Source organism: Anser anser, assembly GCF_964211835.1.
Source record: "Anser anser genome assembly, chromosome: 6".
NCBI classification, from domain to species: domain Eukaryota; kingdom Metazoa; phylum Chordata; class Aves; order Anseriformes; family Anatidae; genus Anser; species Anser anser.
Window position 1 is genome coordinate 33368779 of NC_139726.1, and position 23048 is coordinate 33391826.

General features: G+C 42.8%; 1 protein-coding gene across 13 annotated transcripts in view; it reads right to left on the minus strand.

The window, feature by feature from the left end:
• Positions 1-23048, minus strand: part of LOC310901609 (uncharacterized protein) — a 78613-nt gene that overhangs the window by 27471 nt on the left and 28094 nt on the right. For 9 of the 13 annotated variants that reach the window (XR_014585933.1, XR_014585934.1, XR_014585935.1 and 6 more), the window contains one exon: positions 14555-14639. The exons of 1 other annotated variant lie outside the window; for it this stretch is intronic. Coding sequence is in view for 1 of the 12 variants with exons in the window: in XM_083841533.1 (XP_083697659.1) it covers positions 13906-13958 (53 nt within the window). In the remaining 11 variants the exon portion in view is untranslated. 3 more of the 13 variants (XR_014585939.1, XM_083841533.1, XR_014585944.1) reach the window with 2 other exon arrangements.

A 23048-nucleotide genomic window follows, 5' to 3' on the forward strand; every position in this document is an offset into this window, starting at 1 on the left:
AATAATCCCCCATGCAATACTAAAAGTTCTCTGTTTATGACTCCATAATTTAGGTTGTGTCAGCAATTAGCGCTGGAAGTTATCGCACTCTGCTGCATTCTTTAAGAGTTAGAGGAAGCTGGGTACTGCAGGCAGCCAGACCGCTGCCTCATTTGCCCATTACGCTGGAAAGGAGTCCAGCAAGTGCCTCCCGGACTGACGGACAGCAGGACGTGGACCTTTCACATTCCCTCTTATTGCCTCCTCAGCCCCAGCAGGTCCCTACTGACCTCCAACGAAATGAAGGCACGAAGCTTCCCACAGGGAAAACACCGCTGCACACGTTGGGGCAATTAGGATAAGACTTCCCCATGGAAGCTGAAAGGTGGCAAAGTCTGTCCCACAGTAACACCTTTGTCAGAGGGAGGTGGGGAGCATGAGGCATTTTATGGCTTCTAGTTCAGAAGTTCTTGTAATTAGGCATTACAATGTGTTTTTCACTGTGGAGCAGCCAGTTTAATTACTCCTAACGCTCACCGGGGGGAACTACTGATGTGCGGAAAGCAAATGGGCATTCTCTTGCCTCATATCCACGATGGCAGAAGATGCTAAAAATACACGGCGGTATTTATCTGCTGGTCTACAAGTAAGAGGTGCCACACATAAGGTCCAGTGAACTCCAGGGTGCAAAATATCCTCCTGCTCTATGTAGCTCTTGCAACCCTGGTAAATCAGTACCTTTGAGAGGCAGCATGCTGCCCGAGAGAGGACAGGAGCAAATCTTCTTTCTTTCCCTGCCTGTCCCTGCCTCTCACTCATCGCAATTTTCCTTTGTTTCTAGATACTTGGATATGATCTAAATTGGATATGATCTAAAATTTTTCTGACCCCTCCATGCCCAACGCGAAGCTGTACTTCCTAAGAGATGTATTTGCAGATGATATATTTGTGTCCAATTTGGGCCCAAATTTCAATCTAGCTGACCATTTTCGAATTGTCGAAATGGAGAAAAAGCACTTTATGCTTTTTCATGTGAAAGACGAGCCTCCCCAAAGATGAGTTTGAGGCACTGAGAGTGAAGCGAGTGGTAAAACTCGGTAAATATGAATATCTAAATTGGAACAGGCTTGAGTACTGCCACCAAAGGTGGTACCATATGCAGGGAACATCCTCTGACGTTTGTTAATTGCATTAGCAGACCACACGAGTGTAGTAGGAGACAGGCACTGATACCCTCGGACTGGTTTGTGCGCAGCTAGCAACACAGAACAGCTGTAAGATTCAGCTTTGCTCTGTGGGTCAGACTGAAGCTGTTCCAATCATTTAATGTCATAAATTTACCAAAGAAATCACAGGACTGAAAAATGGAAGAGAGAATAAGTTGGGCAGATAACACGTCTATTATCTACTTCCAAAAAGTGCAGAAGTCTGACACCAGAAGTCTGCATTAAACAAATATGTTTCCATATTCATTCAGACAACTGCTATTTTCATTGTACTAACGAAGTGAATTCATTACTACTGCACAGCGTCTCTGTATGTTCCCATGAACTGATTTTAGGAAATTGTTATTTGTAACTGAATTAGAGATAACAGGCAAATGAAATCCCCAAACAAGCTATGACAATCCTGTCTGGAGTAGACCCTGACATCCTTGTTTAGGGTTTATTTTGGATGACGTGAGTTTAAATTCTGTCTCCAGACATGTCTGCGGTTGTCATTAATTCGACCTGCAGGGCCAGAGGTGGCTGAAGCCAATGGAAACAAGGGTTTGGGTGGAATTCAGCCAGGTAAACACGGGCTGCATAGTCAACTTTAAAGCTGTGTAGCCTGTTGTCTTGAGAGACATAAACGTTGGTGAGAAAGCCACAACTGAAACCTAAAAGCTTAACCAAATCTTGCTGGTCTCTAACCAACTATCCAGGGGGAACATTTCAGACACCAGCAATTCCTTAACCTAGCACACAAAGACATAAAAAGGTCCAGTGGGCAGGGGATGATGCCACATAAATTCAGGCCTCATTAAGCATTATCTTCCTTTAATAGTGAGGAGTAATTAACCATTGAAAAAATTGGACTAGGGACTTGATACAATAACCTGATGTCTTTAAAACTAGGTGGGGCATCTGCCTGTTAAAAGCTCCATGGTAACTCAGAAAAGGTTATCAGCTTGACACAGGAATGAGCACAGGAAAAAATGCTACGTGCTGCTTTATTCTCCAGGTCACTGTAAAGCCACAGGGCACCGCTGGTACGAGCTGTCATTTCTGATGCTGTATGAGGTCCTTCCATTCTCCTGCAACTGGTCCTCCTCTAGCAACAGATGAAGTGTGCTGAATATTTATTTCAAAGGTCTCAGATTTTCTAAAGAAACACAAGCCATCCCCATTACATATTCGCAGCTGATTTTGCAAACCACAAGGGCAGATCCTCAGCTATAATAAATCGGTGCAGTTCCACTGAAGTAAGTGGAGTTTGATCAGCTGTCATGGGATGAAAAATCTAAGTCCCTTATCTCAGGCACCTATGTAATTCCCAGTTTTCCCACATTATTTACTTAAATCTCCCCTTGATTTCCAGCTAAGACTAATAGCTGTGTACAGACATCTCTCCCTCCCTCAGCATCTTTGGTGCTGTGTCCTGGACTTTCTTTAGCATTTCCTTGATAATTCTGTTTATCCAAATTTTGCCATGTGTACACCTTGTTTTCAGCATGTTTTGTCAGTACTTAAAGGAAATAATAAAGCCTAGTGCTAATCAGCAAATAAATAGACTTAGTGGGGTTCTGGCAACAGGATAAACAGGATTAGCACTTCAGGGGGACAGAACGAATACAGATGGGCACTCAACGGGCAGGTTTCGCTATCAAGCCAAGAGTGCCGTGCTAAGTAGGGACAGGGGAGCTCTTAAGGCTTTTGTTTCTAGCCAGAGATCTTTAGGAAAATACAACACTACATTGTGGAAGCTACACGTTTATAAATATTTACACAGCAAGTGAATTCATTAGGAGTGATGATAATATTGCTTTAAGATCTTATTTGCCTTTGCTGAAGGGCTGTAACCATTGGCTAAAGCATGCATTACAATAATGTGCGCAATGTGCAGCGCACTCACTGCATGCAACCAAGCGACCACGGAGCAATTCAGGTTGGAAGGGGCCTCTGGAGTTCTCCGGTCAAACCTCTGCTTGGAGCAGGGCTAACTTCAGACCAGGACCCGACTGCTCAGCACCTTCTCTGGACGAGTTCTCAAAATCTGTGATGGAAATCGCACCAGGCTAGGGGAACCGGGACCAACAGGTACAACAACCTGCTCCCTTGCCTAACCACTCCTGCTGTGAACAGCTTTCTCACTGACCCAACGAGAATTGCTCTCGCTGCAACCTGTGCCTGCTGCCTCTTGTCTTGTCGCCGTGCATCCCTGGTAAGTGTCTAGCACCTCCACCTCTGTAACTGCCCTCCCTCAGCAGCAGCAATCTGCAGCTAGTTGACCCTACCCCCCAAAGCCTTCTTCCCTCCAGGCTGAACAAACCCACCCCTCCAACTTCCCTGCCAGGTGTGCTCCAGCCTCCAAACACCTTCACAGTCCTCCACTGGACTTGCTCCAGCTTGGCAACAGCTCTCTTGTTAACTCCAAACCAGACATGTCCCCATACGGACCAATTTCTGATGGTATTTCTCAAGGATGACTGAAACATCAAATACCCAAACACATCGGTGAGACACCTCAAGATCTTTCATTGTCAAACCCAAAACTCACCAGCTCGACCCAACAAAAGGTGAGAAATTCAAATAATTCTCTGCCAGTCCTAATGAATTTCCATCTACATTTTCAAACCTTATGACCCATCTTTCTACCTACCTAGGAAAGGAAATTTACCACATGCTAAAGGCTTTAAGATACAGAATTTATGGGCTCATCTGGGAATATGCTCTTTGAGAAGCATGACCCAAAATCATGCGTTGACTTCTATGACTACCACTGACAAAATGAATACAGATCTTGCCTATTCCATGTTGGAATACGTAGGTTGGGCTTAGATAGGGTAGGTAATAGAAAATGATACATCTTTCCTTGTGCAGGAGAAGGGCTTAAGCAAAAGTAAATTAGGTTCAAAGAATGAATTATTAACCCTTCCACTGAGAACAGGATTCCTTTTGCCACAAAAGAGGAGCAGGGTTGTTCACCCAAAGGATCCAGTGGGATTCTTCTGTTATGTGCCAGGCATCCGAACCAATTCAGAGGTATTTTGTCATTTCACAGCACCGGCACAGGCAAGTGGGACTCCCTAGTGACACTAGTGGGACACCTAGTGTCCCTAGTGTCCCTAGGGACACATCTTCACCCAGCACCGGAGGGGAGGATCCCTTGGAAGATGTGCTCTCCCCTTTAACTTCACAACTGTTCCAGGAATGTGAAAAGAGCACTTAATGGGAAGAAAACATGAGGCACTATGGGACTCTTTTAACTAATGGGAAAAGGTAGAGTTTTCAGAGAGTTTTCGAAACTCCAAATCTGGAGCTTGAAACACCTATATCAAACTGTAAAGAAACACATCTTTAGAACTTACGGTATATACCATAAGAAATGCCTGAGGTAAGCAGTGGTCTTTTTGGTTTTTAATGTTTTCCAGTTAATAACCAGCATCTTCTTGCAAAACACATGGGAGCACAACACGGAGCACATTATAGAGCTGCAGCCTTCCTATAGCCTGACTATTTTTTAATTACAGAGAAAGGATCCACTCCTACTTCTACCCCAATGTTCTCAAAGTTGACAGCCTCACTGACAGCAGGAGAAGAAGCATAAGGAATATCCTTACACCTGTAGATTTCCATGTGAAAACTAAAACAACCAGCAGAAATGCTACAAAGTGAGAGCATTTCTTCACACTTCATGGGAAAGAGAGAAAAAGGGAAAGAGAAAATAAGCACTTCTGGTGCACTAAGTGATCATTTATCTTTGTTTCTTAGTAGCCTTTGTGAATGCAATTGCTGTACTGAACTTGGCACACTGCCTGTAATATTTGAGGACTTTGCTGCCTTAGCAAAGTGTCTCTCCTGAATTCATTCCATTCACAGGTTGTTGCCGAACAAAGGAGTCTGTCCTTTTTTATTGTTGTCATCTAAGGAAGTTCACAAGATAATAGGTGCAGAGCCCTTAGCCTTTGAAACAAGCTTTTGTAAATAACTTCTATCCTCCACTTGGGAAATACTGTAGCTGCAACACATTTTGATACCGCCATAAAGGCATTCGCATCTAATTTTTAAATTAAAAAAAAAAAAGAAAAGAAAAAAAAAAGAAAATCCTTTGGCTTATTGTCTTTGCTAGATGCCCTAATAAAATCTGAAATCTTAATGCAGGCACTGGTGCTGAAATCACCATGTCAAGGCACAGCTAATGAAGGCTCTCTTCATGCTAAGGAGGAAAAAAAAGGACTTGCTTTCCCTTCTCCACTACATACATAATTGAGGGCACAGTATTTAGTGATAATACAGTCAAACCTGTGCACCTGATCTCCCTCTGCTTCCTATGCTGCTGGCTGCCATAAGTAACTGAATCTATTTCTTACCCTTATTATACTTTCAAAGCTCAGCTCACCCGTATCACAAGAACCACGTGGAGAAAGGCTTCAGCTCTGCCTCCCTTTCCCGTGTGGCGCAAAGGGGCTGACCATGTCTCAGCTTGGAGAAATCCCATTCCCTGCACAGCCACCCATGATGACAGAGCAGCTCCTCTGTGCTGGTGACATAACAGCCTCCCCTCCTGTCACCCCATTGTCCTTCACATTTGTGGATTTTCCCAGCAGTTCTCCGGGAGATGGTTTCTCATGACGACGGGAGCAGCACTGAGAGAAGATGGCTAGTTTATCATTCAAAGAGCTACAAACACAGCCTCCGTTCTCAGTTGGCGCTACCTGTTGTGATGGAAGTCAAGAGAGCCGCCATTGTTAACATCAGCTGGGCTGTCGCTAATGTCCAAATTCCTCCCCTTCACCCAAGCTGCCTAGACCCAGGGAGAAGAAAAATATTATTATTCTCTATATACATCAAAATTTTTCATCTTCCCAGTGCATTCTACTCTCTCCCCTGGAAATAGATGAGTATTCGAGCTTTACTGAAAGCAAAGGAGGCCTGGGCTCCCCCTGACACGCCACTTTCCCTCCTAGCATGTCCAGGCTGCTCTGTTCAACCCAGATTCATCAGGTGCTGGACACTTCTGGAGGATGGTTTATATACTACTGGATATCTCTTATATACACAGAGCTAAAAAGTAAAGTGATCTCCTGCATTTATTTCAAACCATTCAAGCGTATTCCTCGATTCTGAAGAGAAGTACCCCCTTCAGGTTTAAACTAATGAGAGGAGTTGGTACTAGCTGAAGTAAGATCAAGAAACGTAGGAAATCCTTTGATGCTGCAAAATAGACAAACTACTGCTGTTTATCTAAGTATTTGGTAAATTACACTTCATAAGAAAGTATGTGCTTTAGTCAAGGCTACTTTGCATAGGCAGATGGGTTTTGATTTATTTTGGTTAGCCTTTGTGTTTCAAGACTTGCTGGTTTTCTTTTTATTTTAATTGTTTGTAGGGAAGCTGTCTCGAGCCATTTGGAGAAAGGCACTTTAAAGGAATCTCCGTAAAGGAATGAAAAGGATAATTTCTTTCTTCTCACAGTTCTAAACTAGACTTTGGCAGAGGAATGTATGGCTCTTATGGTGCTGTTTCAGAGTCAGGAAGAAGCAGGTAAAATAGCCCTCTGCACACCACCAAAATATTGGATATCAAATTTAGCTGAAACAGTATTTACACCTTGTGATGCTGGGAACAGACTGTTATAGAAATGGGTTTTAATAGCTTTGTCTCACATACGGCAAAAAAAAAAAAAAAAAGATACATGCAGCCTTAGAAACCCTGTAGACCTTTCAGTACCACATCCTGTCGTAACAAATACTGCAGATACAGTTCTGAAAGAAGCTCTACATTAGCTCCTTAACCTAAGCACCACCACTCATGAACTCTGGGACCAGCTCTTGCACATATATTCTCATCTTGGGGCCTAAAATAATTCACTCTACTTTTGCCAAGCCTTTACACAAAACGCAAACACTTCTACAACCCACCAACCCCTTCTCTAAAATGTCTCAGTTCTTGCAGGGTAAATCTGTTTCCTGGAAAACAGCCTTTTTCTACTTTTTCCCTTCAAAATGAGCAGGCCTGCAAGAAAACCAGAGGAACAAAATCATACTGGCATGCTGAATCCCTCCTCATCTTTTCCAAAATGCCTCTGTATCTCTTCCAAAATAAATCACGATAAAAACAGATGGAATTAAAAATATGACCTGATGAAGAAGTGAGGGGGATTGGCCTTTTCGGATCATCCAAGACAAAAAAGTTCACCAAGAATTCAAAGCGCTCCCTGCCCAGCTCCACAGCCTCACTGCAGTTACTGACCTAGCCAGGAGATTCCCCGAACAATCCCAGTGACCCAGGTGATAATTGGTGTGATTCCCATCAGCACATACTGGCAAATAGCTGCTTTAACAATGGTGCAGCATGGAGGCATTTCCAGCAGACAGTGAAGGAGGTAGGTATAGAAAGAACTGTTCTGGCCACAAACAAAGACCTTATATTGGTCTTTTAGAAGAGAAATTTTACCTCAATCTTTGTACTATGCTCCAGAGGTCATACTGAAAAAAAAGCCCACCTGGATTCAGAGTATAAAATGAAATACTTTCCAGAGACAGTCCCCTTAGGCTGCTATTATACTGTGGACCAAAACTCGACGGATTCAAGAGCAGTGACAAAGATGAAGAAGATGAGGTTGCCCTTATAACTGCTGGGCACTAACGGGCCACCTGGCAGGGCTAAGGAGCTTCTTAAACATCCATCCATTTCAGTCACGCTTTGCGTTAAACCTACACATTCCTTCATACAGGCTTGTTTTTGAGGTCACCTTAAAATAAGACAAAACACTGCATTAGAAAATGTTGTGGTGCCCACTGTCACTGTGGTATTTTTACTGTGATCACCCGGTGTGCAGCTAGCCCTTATTTCAGCTCTCTGTTAACCCAACGCGATAGATAGCACAACTCCAGAATACAAGCGGTATGACAAGTTTTCAAAATTGTCTAAATTTATAGCTAGCCCACCGGCTGTTTATTGCAGCATGTCAAGTTTCATCTCTCCGCAAGACAGAATTTCCCCCCTCAAAAAGGAAAACCAGAACAAACACTAATACTTAAAATAAGAAAAAAAACACACACAAAATGAAAGACAAATATACCTTCCCAGCACTTTCTGCGACAGCAAAGGCACCTGTATAGCTCAGATGCAGGGTCTGGGGAAATAGGGTGGCTTCTGAAGATGGGGCCTCTGCCACAGGAGGGGCACAAGAATATTTCCTCTCCCTGCCTCTGGCTGCCCGTCAGCCTGCTGTGCAGGCTGCCTTCATGAGGGGGCAGATCGGGGATTTATCCGACTAAACATGACCCTCTTCTCCCACCCCAGGCTCTTTTTAAGCTGGACATCTCTCCTCGTGAGGCAGGCTGCCAGCAGTGGGGCAGGCACAGCACTGTGCTGGGGCAGGCTGTGCCCGAAGCACTCAGAGACCCACTTAGCACCTTCGAGCCTGGGTAAGCCTCAGGATCTAACATCCAGGTTGCTAAGGAAAGGGGATTTTTCATGACCTCATGACCCTTTTTCATGACCTCCATGCCCCTTTTTCGTATCTTTCTCCCGAAGTCCCCCAGTGGAAACTATGCACACCTCCAAAGCAGGCAGGTAACATTGACTCCAGTGCCAACCCCACTTACACTGATAAAACAAACAGGATCTGTGCTCAAGTTTTACCAGAACTGCAGCTTTACTGCCTGCAAACGAGAAGATCATTTCCCAGGGGTAGACGAGCTGTGTTGGTGCTGGATGCTTCCAAGGCCCTACAGCCCAAGGGGATCTTGGACTAACCATCTTTTGGCTATTGTGTGAGCCCCAAGCTTGATGCAAATCTAGGAATACACATATGAACTATATGTGTGTGTTAGAATACATACATACATACTAACCAGTAAAATTCTTGTTGTATTGTGTATTATCAGTAATTCAGAGCAATAACACCTCACTGCCTTCAAAAGTCTGCTGTCTACACCCACCATATCTATGGGAACAACAAGAACTACAAAAGGAGGTTCAGGCAAGGAGGTTGTCTTTTCACCCAGAAGGTTTCGGTGGTCTGGTTCATAGCACAGCCTCACAACTGACTGTACCAGCACAGCAGAGTAAGGGGAAACAAGTCATCATGGGGGATAAAACATCTGTCTGGCCCCCAGGAGAGAACCGTATAGAACAGAATATTTATTTCTATACTCAGAACCAAATTCTTGTGAGTGCTACAGCCATTTCCAGCCCAAGGAGGCGAATACAAACTCCAAAGCACTGCAGCTTAGCAGCACTTCCCGACCCCTCTGCACAGTGCCGCCGACTGGCTGCAGTCAACCCCCCTTCCCAGCACCTCCCTGCCTGCCTCATTTCCACCCCAAACCACTAGAAGGCACAAACACCCAAAGAATAACTAACCTCAGACCAGCACTCAACCTGCAAGAGGCAGGACCACACACGGGGGCTTGGGTGGCTGCAATGAGCACAAGAGTGGCAGATCTCTTACCCCGACCAAGCATGGGGTTCTCATCATGCCAAGAGTTTTGCATGTCATGAGAGAGATTTCTTCACTCTTTCCTTCTCAAGACATTTGCTGAAATCCTGCATGAAACACGTTGTGGGCACCAAACACAAAAATACAGTATAGTGCGTTTGTGTCCATACCCTAACACACTGATTGGTGTCAGAAAACCAGCAGCATTTCAATGTCCATACAGCTGCTGGTGTGTAGAAAGATTCAGGAAACCTTATCCTCAGTCAGCGATCAAATTGATGTCCAAATTCTATTCCCTTTAACCTCAATGTAATCAACTACACAAAGAATGATTTCTATTAAACATGCACTGCCCAAATACTCCTGCTTTCTGTTCTTCCCTTGTGGATGACATGTTTTTTTTTTCCTAAATTAATTAGCTTTCATTGAATAAATCAATATTTCTCCCAACAAGAAAAAAAAGACCGAAAAATGTATACTGTGGAGAAAATACAGTACATATGTATTGAAAAGACAAAAAATAATGACATGTCCAGAGACAATGGTCATTTAAAAGCTCTGAAATGTAATTTTGAAAATGGCTTCACTGAGTTAATAAAAAGAGAGCCACTGTAAAAACACGTATATATTTGTTAAGTTCCATTTCCCTATTTTTCCCAATTGCTGAAGGTCAGAGCTACGTCTTATTTGCCAGTAGAAGATTTTCTAGGACTCTTCAGGTACATATCACAGATCACTTACCCAAATGATCATAGCCAAATGAGAAATCTCTGAAGCAGAACTGGCTGTACATACGACTAATGCATTTTGTTACAGGTAAGCAGTACCTTCTAGTAATTCAAGAAACATCTAAAAGAGTTCTCCATCCAGAAATAAAATATATTTACCCCCCCACAAAGATGTCATCAGATGGTACATGCTGAGGCAGGATGTGGCACCGCTAACAAAATAGAGCCTCATCTGTGTGTGCCCTGAAGAAGGAAACGTGCAAAAAGACTAAGAAATTGCAGTGTGGGGAACAGGGGGAGGTGAAGTGTCCCCGAGTGCCCTGTACTGGGGACAGTGAACAGCTTTGCTCAGGGAAGGCTCCCCATGGAGTTCGCCAGCGCCTGCAGCAGCAAGCGGGGCTGCTGGGTCACTGCCCTCCAGGCTTGTCTTTTGTCCCCAAAGCACTGCTCTTATAAGAGCTTTCCACTTAGAAAAGCACAAGGTGCTTTCCAGATCTGTGGAAAAAATAAAATCATAAAGCTCTTTTCTTCCATCATTGTTCCAGCCCTTCTCAGCCTTAAAGGAGGGACTTCATTTCACACAGGTATGATTTTACAAAACCCTGGCCAGGCTCAAAAGCAAAATAACACCAATCAATATTACCCAAAATAACATCCAACTAGAAACCTCTACAGAAAACCAACTGCATACACTACACAAAACCACAGACAGATTTATCTGCCTTGCTCATGTGTTTTTTGGAGCACTCCTTGCAAATTCCCATAAAACGCATAAAAAAAAGATTAAGAGAACTTTGCTACAGTAAAGGCTGCAGACGTATTCAGCATTTTTTGCAATACCTAACGGATCCACCATAGGGCTACTTCTAACAGGAATCTCACCCAGTATAATGTGAAAGGAGGCTGAGGACTCTCTTTCAGAGCTGGCCTGTACGTCCGACACTTTGTCTCTAAACTCCTTGCTCAGATGGTTCCCCTTCAGAGATAATTTTGCAATGCTATTTGCCTCCTGCTAGCTGTTGTAGTATACCAGGATGTAGCTGGCAGGCAAGTCCACTGCTTAGCTCCATCCTTAAGAGCCTCTCTGACCTCCAAGGGATGACGAGGAGTGCTCTGGTAGCTTTCTGACTCAGTCTCTACATTTCTGGACAGGCCAAGCGCCTGCACCGCTGCATTGTGTAGGGCTGCCAATCTCATACACACCACATCTGTCTCTGCATTTTTCTGTCTCTGAGGCATTTATTTCTCACCTTCACTGCCCCTCTGAATGAATCTGTATATGCTTTAATTCATGCAAAACTCAATCGTCAGCTTGGCTCTGGGAAGTCTTCCAAAGGGGAAACTGTTGTCATTTCCTTCTGAAACAGGGCATAACGTTACCTTTACAGCATTTATTTTTGAAATGACAAGCTCTAGTGCTGCTGAGCTCCAGCAGCTTCCATTAAAAATTACTAGCATTTGTGAGAGCTCTGGATATCACAGGCTTTGTCCCCAAACCACCCTGCCCTTCCTTGCTGTAGCTCTTGCTACCTCCCTGGGCTGACACATCTGCTGCTGCTCAGTTACTGCTATTTTTCTAATGATCTCATTTCACTCCAGCACATCTTGGTGCTACTCTGCTATAATCACGGGGATTAGGACAGGGGTGAACTCAGCTGTTTCACTGGCTTTGTTCATTGATGGACTTTTAGAAATCTGCTGCCAGTGTGGAAGCTTTACGGCCTTTAAGCCTTTAAGCATAGCTGTGATGGCAACACGGTTTGCAAGGTCTCACACAGTCCCTTCTTAAGTGTGTTAGGAGTTACTAAGCCATACTACCCACATTAATAACCCTAGAGCCAATCACAATCTAGTAAATGTCCTGGAATCAGCCCCTGGGTGCAACCATGCCACAATGCTATCATATTTGCACCTTTCTATTCTCTGGGCTTTGCCTTTAGCTTATAGAGCAATTTCTTAGTGACTCTTCATAACCTCCTCTCTGCACACAACGTTTCTGGATGCTGCATGCTCCTACCAGCCTTCATCATGCTGCTGAGCCTGCAGGGCCACACAGAGCTCACCTGCTTTTCTGTCACTTTAGGACTCCACGATAGCAGGGCAACCCCCACCCCAATGCTTCCTCCAGACAGTTTTAAGAAAGACACAGGGCAAACACAATGAATCTGACCCCTGGGTCTCATTTAGAGTATGATTTGGCTTTCTGGGGAGGAGAAATCATTCCCTGAACCAGTGCTCCTGGTTCTCCATATCCCTTGGCTGCCCAGCCTTTAGAGATGCCTGTCTCAGCACATAGTCTCAAGCACTATGGCTTTCCTTGGAAACATACCAGCCTGGTTTTCCTCCTCTTGCCTTTTCTCTCAAAGGTAATCTGCTTCAGTCAGATGGAGGGTGCCACAAACTGCAGTGCAATAGTGAGACTTACAAAAAATATATGCGCTCCCTTAGTCCTGTTCTGCTATGAAATAACCCCAAATCCTCAAGCACATATTCAAGAGAATGCACTCGGAGAAGCTTTCTACCAAACAGCCTATCCAATACAAGAAGCAGCAGGAAACCAGAGTTTTCTTTTCTTGTTTCTAGGACCTAAATCCTATGATACTTTAAAACCTGGCTGGCTTCAAATGAAGTAAATGCCATTTACCCTGTGAACAGTGGTCCTTATCTGAACTGGGTGGAATGCTCAACTCTAAGAAAATGAAGTTTTCCCTGCTTCCTTTCTGAAACTCCAATGTCAATCACAAACTCGGCATAAAAAGTATCGCTCACGGAGCTGAATCAAAACTATTCATTTCTTCCAATACAATTTTTCATTCTGATCATCTTCCTTTAGTATTTGCTTTTCATAGTGTTACAGGTTAATGCATGTAACCTAAATCCTGAGGAAAACAGAACTCAAGTAACTACAGTTTGCAAAAACCATCACCTCGTTCAGAACTGGTACTTGCTGTGGGTCAAACAGCATCAGTGGAGAACCATTCTCCTAATTGATTCTTTCTGAAACCTGACGTCTATCCTGAAGTTTGACCAAAATATACCTGCATGGATAGTATACATAATAAAGAAAGAATATCTATTCAACCCTACAAAGCATTGTTCTGTATTCTAACAACCAGAGTACAGAAAAATGTAAGAGGAAAATTGCGTGATGATTCCTTTCTGAAACCCTAACCTGATGCGTGTGAAACTTAATGAAAGCAAACCTGAACTAAACAGTGCCTACACCAATACGAATACAAAGCCATGCACTCCCACAGACGTGCTCCCCATTTATGAATCTATATAGACCATGAAAGAATTTTCAAGCACTTGCTACAGCTAAGAGGTCCTTTTCTAAGACCAGAAAGCTAATGCAAGCCAAGCAAACCAAAACCACAACAGTTTTGCCCCAGCAGAATGATGAAACCATTCCTGCATCTGTCCCTTTCTCTCCTCTCTCTAAGCACCAGGGCAATTCACCATTTGCTCCTAGAAGCCCTCTTGATCCAATTCCAACAGTGTCAGAAGAAAAATGCTCTCCTGACTGCTCCCCTTTGGAAACCCCTACCTTGTGTCAGCAGACCTCGTACAAAACCCACTCCCGGGCACAGCAGAAGTCATGGAGGATCACCTTTCTCTCAGAAAGCTGCACTCCACCTGTCTCTGCAATCCCAAAGAAAACCATACTCAGTTATGCAGCCCCTGCATCAGAACTAATCTGAGGCCGCTTGCTCCTACCAAACACCATTTTTCTCCCTAATTCCATGGGCCATAAAATAATCAGTAGGAAACTTCACACCTCATTGCTTTCCTTCTAAATCCCTGGCAAAACACACATCCAGGTAAGGAGTGCCCCCACAAAAAATAATATAAATGCATTTAATCCTACAAGGATTGCTCTTCCTCTAAATCGTACCATGCATGGATGAAAACTGCTCTACACATCCCATTATTTTAAAAACCTTATTTCTAATTACAGTGAAAAATGTATTCACAATAGCAATATCTGTATCTAAACCAACAGAAAACTATTTGATCTTATTTGGTGACAGGATCTGTAGACAATGATCACATCTGCTTTCATTCTAAATTCCTAACCATAACCCTAGGAAAAAAAAAAAAATCTGGGCTGGCATTGCCTCTACAAAAACATCTAAGAAGTCTTTCCCTTCCATAAGCGTATTTTTTTGTGCTATCTTCACAGCTGGCAAACTCACCTCTAGCAGCACTCCTTGTGCGCCTTGCTGGAGGAGCAACTCTCCTCTTCATCCTTATCTTCGACTACACTGTGACAGACAGCCTCTGAAACAAGAGCAAGAAAAATGTTCCAGAAAAATGGCCCTTCTCATCACAACTCTAAAGACTAAATGCATATCTATAAATATATATTTATGTATGCTTGAAATATATATAGAGAGAGAATTCCATATAGAAGTACAAACATACATATACGGGATAAAAACATGCTGTTTTCTTTTAGAAATCCTACCCAAGACCTTAACACTAGGTAAATTGCACCTAAGTGAACAGTCCTGTTTGACAATTTACTTCATATAAAGCCATTCTCTCTCAAAAATGCCATTTCCCAGCTTAGCTTTTAGGGTCACAGAAAAAATTATTCACAATTTTTTTTCTCATTTCTTTCTTTTAGAAACCCTAGCCTTACCATGAGGGACACATGGAAAACATGTGTCTGCTATAACTTTAGCTTGTCTCTCCTCGCTGTGGGCTATGACAGATTCAGAAGAAAACTACTCTCTTCATTCCTTCCCTTCTGGAATCATAAATTTACCATACTCCTAATCTGAAATATCTTGATGATCTACTTTCCACTGCAACACCAATCTCAAGAGATTTTCCCTTACACAGACTCAGCCTTACTGTTGGTTACTGGACCTATTTAACAGAATTGGAAACCTTTTACTGAAATCTGACTTGAATGACATAAACTATGTCAGCCAAGTGCTACCTCCACCGCAACTGTCCCAAGGCTACTCCTTCCCCCAGTATTCTTCATCCTTTCTCATGCCCTGGCAGCAATTAAGATGAAACACCTATTAACACTGCCTTGTTAAAGTAAAACTGCCTAGTTAAAGTAAAACTTCAAACTAATATAATTACATATTCAGCTGCAATGTTAAATGAGTGCCAACCATCTACGCTGACACCAGCCCAGTGTATTTTGGCTCGGAGATGTCTGATGAAAACTGGAAGCCTGCACCCAGTGCTTGCCATGCAGAGGAGAAAGATAACAGGAAGCACAGGTACGTGCACCTGGGAGATTTTAAACAGTCAGAAGTTCTCAGAGGCTTTTATGTGCTAAAAACAGTGTTCCTGTTAACAGTATTTGATTTATACACTGTATGTGAGATTAAGGAAAATTAAGTTTCCTGCGTTAGTTTTATGGCCTCTGTGAATACAAAAACATGGGAATTTGTTGCCCGTAAGTAATCTGTGGTATTCAAATTTTCCGGCAACTCCTAAAAATGTCTTTAATAGTCAAGATTTTTTATTTGCTTAGGTTTTGTTCCTCTTCTCCAGACAGGGCTGAAAGGCCCTGAGAGATCTTTCTCTGTTCTCTACCTCCCAATTAATTAGATTTTAAAGATATATATCAGAAAAACAAAAAAGCAAAATCCCAACTCTTCAACAGAATTATTTCATTTTCTTCAGGACTACGATCCAGCTGCAATTACTCCTGCATGCTCTGTGAATCACGTGTCTATTGAGTTTTTGAGGAATTGGTTTGCATATGCACATTAATCTTCAAAGGTACTGGGTTCCTATCCCACCCTGGCAAATCCTCTTTGCTCGTCTCAGATAGGAGCAAATCTTATGCTGAAACCTGAAAAATATTTTCCCAGAGTAGCGAAGAAAACAGGTAAAAGATCCCATTCAGCTGTATAACAGCCTATTTTACTATAAGTCCATGTCTTGTGGTTAAAGTTTTTGATGTTTATGAATAAAAGAGCTCTATCCTGAACTTTTCTCATGGTTCCTAATTCCTGGATGCCTATGAGGAATTTGTACTACAACCGTTTTTTGCAGTGGAGGACACTTCTTTCTTCATCCAGCTGTTTATATTCATTATGCTTATAAGAATATTATGTTTTGAGGCTTCTGATTTCTGGGGAAATGTCACTGAAGCTGGACCACTTCAGAAGTTATTGTGCAATGAAGGACAGACTCTGTCATACACACAGGCATTTTACATGAGAAACCAGGCTAAAAGGAAGAGATTTGCTATCATTTCATATAAAATTGGAAAGCAGAGTTAAGAGAGCGTGACTTCAAGACCCTCCCTGAATCCTTAGGAAGACTGCATCCAGGTGTTCGAAGCTGGGCCTGGTCTTGTAACAGAAAGCCTCAAACTATAGATCTTGCCAATCAAAAACGTGCAAAGTCAGATTTACGTTTGGTACCACTTCTCTGTTTAGGAAAATGTCATTTTTTGTCTGGTGCTTCGCTGCTGCTTTATAGACATTGGACACAAAACGGTTACACTTAACTTAAGACTAATCAACAAGGCAAGCCAGTGTATTGACTATATAGTCAATCCGTATATGAGTATTAAATGCATTTTCCCTCTTTAGACCCCTTATTTTCACTTGGGTTTTGCCAAGGGGCATTATAGATTGGATATTCAGATACATTTCAATTCCATAATGGTTTTGTAGTTGAAGTCATGCATAAAAGGATGGAAAACATAGCACGCTTTACTGAAATAAGACCCTGTGAGCATTGAGGAGTTATTTTTAATATTCCTAACACATGAAGCCTATGCTACAAGGCATTTATGTAACTCTTCTTTGTTTAGTACCACATCCATCAGAACATAAGTATTTGCAGCTCTCTGGAAGCAGCTCTCTTGCAAAAGCATAACCTACCTTGAACACATTATGGAATCTGTAAAAACTTCCCAGTTATTTAAAGAATCAAAGATTTGACCTCACCTGAAATAAATTAAACAAATGCCTCAATGTAAATGATTTCTTTTTATCAGAATTTCTAACCTTGGTAGACCTTGTTAAGACACACACTTTGCCTTATTTTGTTTTCTCTGTACCTATAAATCATTCCTTTAATGTAGTCGGTGTAACGTAACGAGTACTAAGCAGGGTTTGGTTTTTTTTGTAACATAACAGGGCATAACATAACAGGCAGGGAACCTCCTTGTTTGGTGCTGTGTACCACAGATCCTAGGAGGCCCCAGGCCAAGTGAACTCATGTCTGGTTTAGTTTCTGAGGATAATTAAAACTGGCCTGGTATGGGCTGTGCAGAGCACTGTGCAGAACTGTATTGCAGATACTTCCTATCACTCACACTCTGATTTGTTTTTTTTTTTTTAATTGAGCATTTCACACAGAAAGTTCTGTTGCAAGCAGGCAGCCTGTCACCACTGCCAATCACTCCACAACAGGAGTGCCTGCAATCCTGTTCTGCCGATTGGCTATTAAGACATCGAAACATCTCATTCAAGAGAGGCACAGACAAGTGCATCATCTTGGGCAGCACGTAGTTATCTTACTTTCAAGCTCATCACATCTACAGCCCTGTCCACTAGAGATCCCAGCTGGCCACTTCATATTAAACTTTGCCTAATGCAGAGTCTTCAGCTGATGGTGTAAGCAAACAGAGCCAAGGAAGTTACAGTTGGTCAATGTGTGGTCTATTAGCAACTTTATAAGGGCGTTTTATTCCCAGTGAAACCAACAGCAATTTACAGCAAACGCCTTTGTGTCCCAACAACATGAGTTTATGCGTGAACAGTTGCCACAGGAGGTGCTCGGCTCTGCCCTTACGACGGATGATGTAATCTGCCGCTAACAGCAATCCCTGCTGGCTCCTTTGGAAATTTTGCTTGTCAGGCAATGACAGACAAAGCCGTCCCTGGCTGATTGTCTCCAGACTGGATTACCACACAGGGAATTTCACAATCACACTAGATTCCAATTATTTTTCTCCTTATTCTGGGTAAGAATTCAATTTTTTTCTGTATGACAAAATATTGCCAGTACATCTTTCTTGTCTAAGCTGAAGTCGGCTTCACTAGATTGCCTCTGCTAGAGGCCCTTCTCCTAAGTACAGTGCTCTTCGCAGTGAACTTGTTTCTTCTGCAGCAGCTCTTTTCTCCAAGCCGTCCCCGAGATCCTGCAGCTTCTTTCCAAGTTGCACAACACCTGCCATTTGAGCCGGCCTGCCATGATCAGACTTTCACACTGCTGACGGATTTCCTCTGTCATTTTTTTTTCCATGCTAGTCAATAATGTGTTAATTTTAATAACACAGTTCTTGGATGTAATGTTATTCGCAGGTCTGCATCAACTCCTAGGGCTGCATTCTTGAAATTACCCACTTCAGCTACACCTGTTAATTCCCCATGAAGTTTAAGAGTTCTCCATGTGTTATGCCTCTAACATGGATCCACTTCCCATCACTTTTCTAAGCACCTTCTACTCCAGTTCATCTCAAAATTCAAACAAAATGTTTCTTGAAATGTATTTTACTTCCCAGCTATTTCACACTTGGGATGTGAGCAGGCAGTGTTTCCATTTCTTTTAGAGGTGGTACTCACTTGCAAGTAGAGCCAGGCTTACTTATGAGATTCAAGCAGTACAAGGAAATCTTTTCATGAGACTGATCTGAATTTTGATTATCTAATAAAAGGTGGAACAGGAGACAAAATTGGTTTGATTTGATTTACAGTCTCTGAACCATGCTGCAAATGTAGCCCTCCTTTTATGCTCTCAAACTGGTTCCAATTTATTCCTGTGTGTTATTTATGCAGATACATTTACTGAATAGTTTATCAAGTAATTTTCAGATTGGGCTTGCTGCTTAGAGTTATTTTACATAAATTGATCACCAGCTACTGGTTTATTAACCTGTTTAGTATACATGCTACAAGGAGGAAGATCTCCTAAAACACACAGTATTATTTCTGCTCCATCAGGTCCTCACAGGAGACATCATACTGTCAGAAGAAAAATGAAGAGCAAACACTGAAATCCCAGAAAGATAATTCTTAATAATAATCAAGGAGTCATAGCCAAGTTTGTGAAATTTGTGTCAGTTACCCATGCATAGCAGGTTTTATATTATGACATAAGAAAGAAGACTGAAATCAAAATTAGGAGAAACTGTGGTAGGCACTGTAGAGGAGCAACCTGTTCCTCAGAGAACTTAGCATCTCAGTTTGCAAAATACTGGGCATGGAAATGTGGAAACGTGAGATGGCAATGTCCAAGGGTGGTCCCCGAGTGCCAGGGGACGCCAAGCCTTTTCAGCATCTTCCATGGCCGAAATCCCAGTCCTAGCAACTTGGCACTGCTGAAATCCAAAGGGGGAAAGGCACCGCCCAGCCCTGGGATCAAGAGGGGGCAGACACCACTTTACAGGACACTTCTCCAACCCCAAGACAGTCCCTAGAAAGATCCTGAGAGGAAAAGCAGAATCCTTCTCAAAGTTGTTAATCTAGGAGTAGTATTTTAATTACTCAAATTGTAAGAAATACCAGAAGGCAAAATACTAGAGGTGGCTCTAAAAAATATCAGCTTCTAACTCTGAAATATACAGTACGGAACATTACCATAATAAGCTCTGAGGAGATACAATGAAAACTATTACAGCTCCAGGAAAGACACATAAAGATGAGCATAACAATTACCTGCCTGACAGAGAAAAAGGAAGAAAGGTACATAATTTAGAGTACTGCTGTTACTGGCTTTAAGACAGATATATAATGAAGAGTATTGCAGTTACCTAGTTCTGACAGAGATATAATGGCAATCATTAGTTATTTAGCTGTAAGGAGGACACGTAATGTGTAGTATTATTGTTACCTGTCCCTAAAAGAGAGCAAGAAAGAGGGGGAGAGAAAGGGGATGAGAAACCTGGACCGTTACCTGGCTTTGGAAGGCAGAAATTATGGAAAGATTTGCTGCTGCCCATAGCTGTGCTTTACGGCTACTAATTCACGGAGGGAGAGGCAGGGGAGAATGGAAAGCAGTCTGAGTTATACCGTGGTTATCTGGTACAAGGCCAGGCTTCCAGCTGGCTGCAGCTGATAAAACTCGCTCACATTTGTTGCAGCTATGCTCACTTTGGGCCTGCAGAGGAAAGGATCATAGAATCATAGGGGTATGGGGCCTGCCCTAGGAGAAACAAGCACCTCATCCCTCCCTGAGTAAGCATGAACCACAGAAGTTTTCCCAGGGTGCTCCATCACCCCACAGACCCCACTCAGCTGCCTGGCGGCAGCCACCTCCAAGACTGAGCCCACAGCATTTCCCTGTGCACTCCCAGGAGCAGGCAGGAGGCACCAGTGACAGTGAAGGGCAAGAGAAAGGCATGGAAAAAAGAGGGGCTGTAAAGAATGGAAACATGGTTTTTGAGATCTCCGAGCCACACAACATAGAGGTACAGTGTGTCTGTACTTCTGCAGAGAGACAGATGCTTGGAGCTCTCTGTAGCCTTCAATGTCTGTCTCTTCCCTGGATGAACGATGTCTGACTATCAACTCTATCTTCAGACCAAAAGAACAACTGAAAAAAAAAATTAAATCTGGGGGCAGGAGAAGGTAATAACATACAGAAGAAAGGGTGGGTGAGTTAACTAAGACTACAGGAATGAGGGGAAACCATAAACATTCTCATAACAAGTAGTAATGGCACAGACAGTAAGTGGCCTACCTCTCCAATTTCTACAGTGCTCCTCCTGTTTGTCCTCAAACTCAGGCTTCAAATTTTATTTCCAAGGGCGTAATACTGCCAGGTGTTGAGGACAACTCAAGTGAAGTCAGTGTTTCATGTCAGCTCACTGAGTTTTCTGATTAAATTCTAGGTGAAGGAATGTAGGAGAAACTTCAGTGAGAGTCAAACTAATCTTTTTATTCCTGTTTTGACCATTATTTGCTATCCATTAAGTCCAAAGATGTGAAGTTCAGCTGAAATCATTGAATCTTGTGGTGATTAATTTGTAATGTTCCAAGAAGAAAGATGTTCCAGAAACCCCACTGTTCTTCACAAACTGCATGGCTGCTCAATCAAAGCGCTTCTCTAACACCAGCCTCAGTCAGGAGGCAGAGAGAGAGAAATGGGCACAAAGAAAGAAAAGCAAGGAACAGGGCTCTGAATGGGGAGGGAGTACTCGTCTATTTAACCTGCATTCAGAGTAATCAGCACTGTCGATACTACCGAGAGAAGGGTATCCACCCCTTCCTCTAATAACACAGTTCAAACTTGTGTATTCCGAGGCAGCAGAAGCACGTATCGCTGTGATTTCTAGGCAGGAGCTGTCACCCTGGATCACTACACACCATCCCGACCAACATCACCCTGCAGTGCCTCTGCCCTCTCCTCCAGCAATACCTGCTCTGAGCATTTACACGGTGCCTTAATAAGCAGTGCCGTTATCACCAGGGTGTGACTATGCATCAGCGGAGCAACGACCTGAGTATTAGGTTTGACCCAAGTGTATTCATATGCACGTACATGGCCTTTGAACCCTCTGCTAGGAAAACTACCTGTGGGCATTCCTCCAGAGGGGCAGAACAGACTCAAATTAAGACCCTGCACTGCATCTGTACTTCTAACACAGACAGGAGACTCTCACTGAGCAGAAAGAAAGCCCCTGGTGCTGAGAGCCATTTGTTTCTGTTGGACGAAGACAACTGGACACAAGCAACCAGGCTAATTCATAACTGACCTCAACTTTCACTTGGAAGTCTGGAATTAGACAGATCAGTAATGTTTCTTTTAACATGTACTTCTGTGAGTCCCACTAGTGACCTGAACCGGAAAGGATGACTTGCTGAAACGGGCTCTGCTCTTCCGACACTGCGCTGTGTGAAGGCTGACAGCAGCCTCTCCTGGGGGCATTTTGAAAGTGAGAGACCTTGAGACGTGCGGATCCACAAACACCCATCCTGGGCACTGAATTCCTGCCCTTAATGCTATTTTACACTCTGCCAGGCTGAAGTAGAGAACATCTGGCTTAAACTCAATCTGAAGTTGCTTCCCTCACCCATATTGTGTGGATCTGAGTAACTTTGAGGGCTGCTACACTCTCCCGGGTTGATGTAAACAGACCTTACAGTCAGTGAGAAGCAACTTCAGTAAAACTGTTCACCTGCTCCAAGTGAAGTGGCAGGATCCAGCCATCATTTATTAATAAAAAATAAATATATATGGTAAATATCTGCTTTGACTATGACATGAAAAGGTACAATATGCAGAACTGAACTTCTCTTGATTCCTTATGGGAATACCACGCTGTTCTTTCACAGACTGTTTTGCCTAACACTGAATATTAATTTTCAAAAAAGCTCTGTTACCCCTCTCTCATCTTTCCTCAGACTTTGTTTTTTTCTCAGTAAAGTTTGCTTTCTACTTTTTGTCTTTCACTGTTCTTTTCCTTTTAACCAGTAGACTTGGCTAGATGATAGGATTTCTGGTCTGCAGAGTATCTGGATATGTCAACACTTCCTTTCTTTCCCATACAGACTGAAAACAAACACATCCAAAGATTATGAGTTTCAGAATAACATGCTTCTCCTTCACTTCTGTATTTATACGTGCATTCTACAAAATATACACGACCATTACTGGCATGTTTTACTGGAATGAAATAATACTCTATTTAAATAATTCTCTTTAAAACAATTTTTGGCAGCCACTACTTAAATATTTCAATCATCACTAAATTCCAAC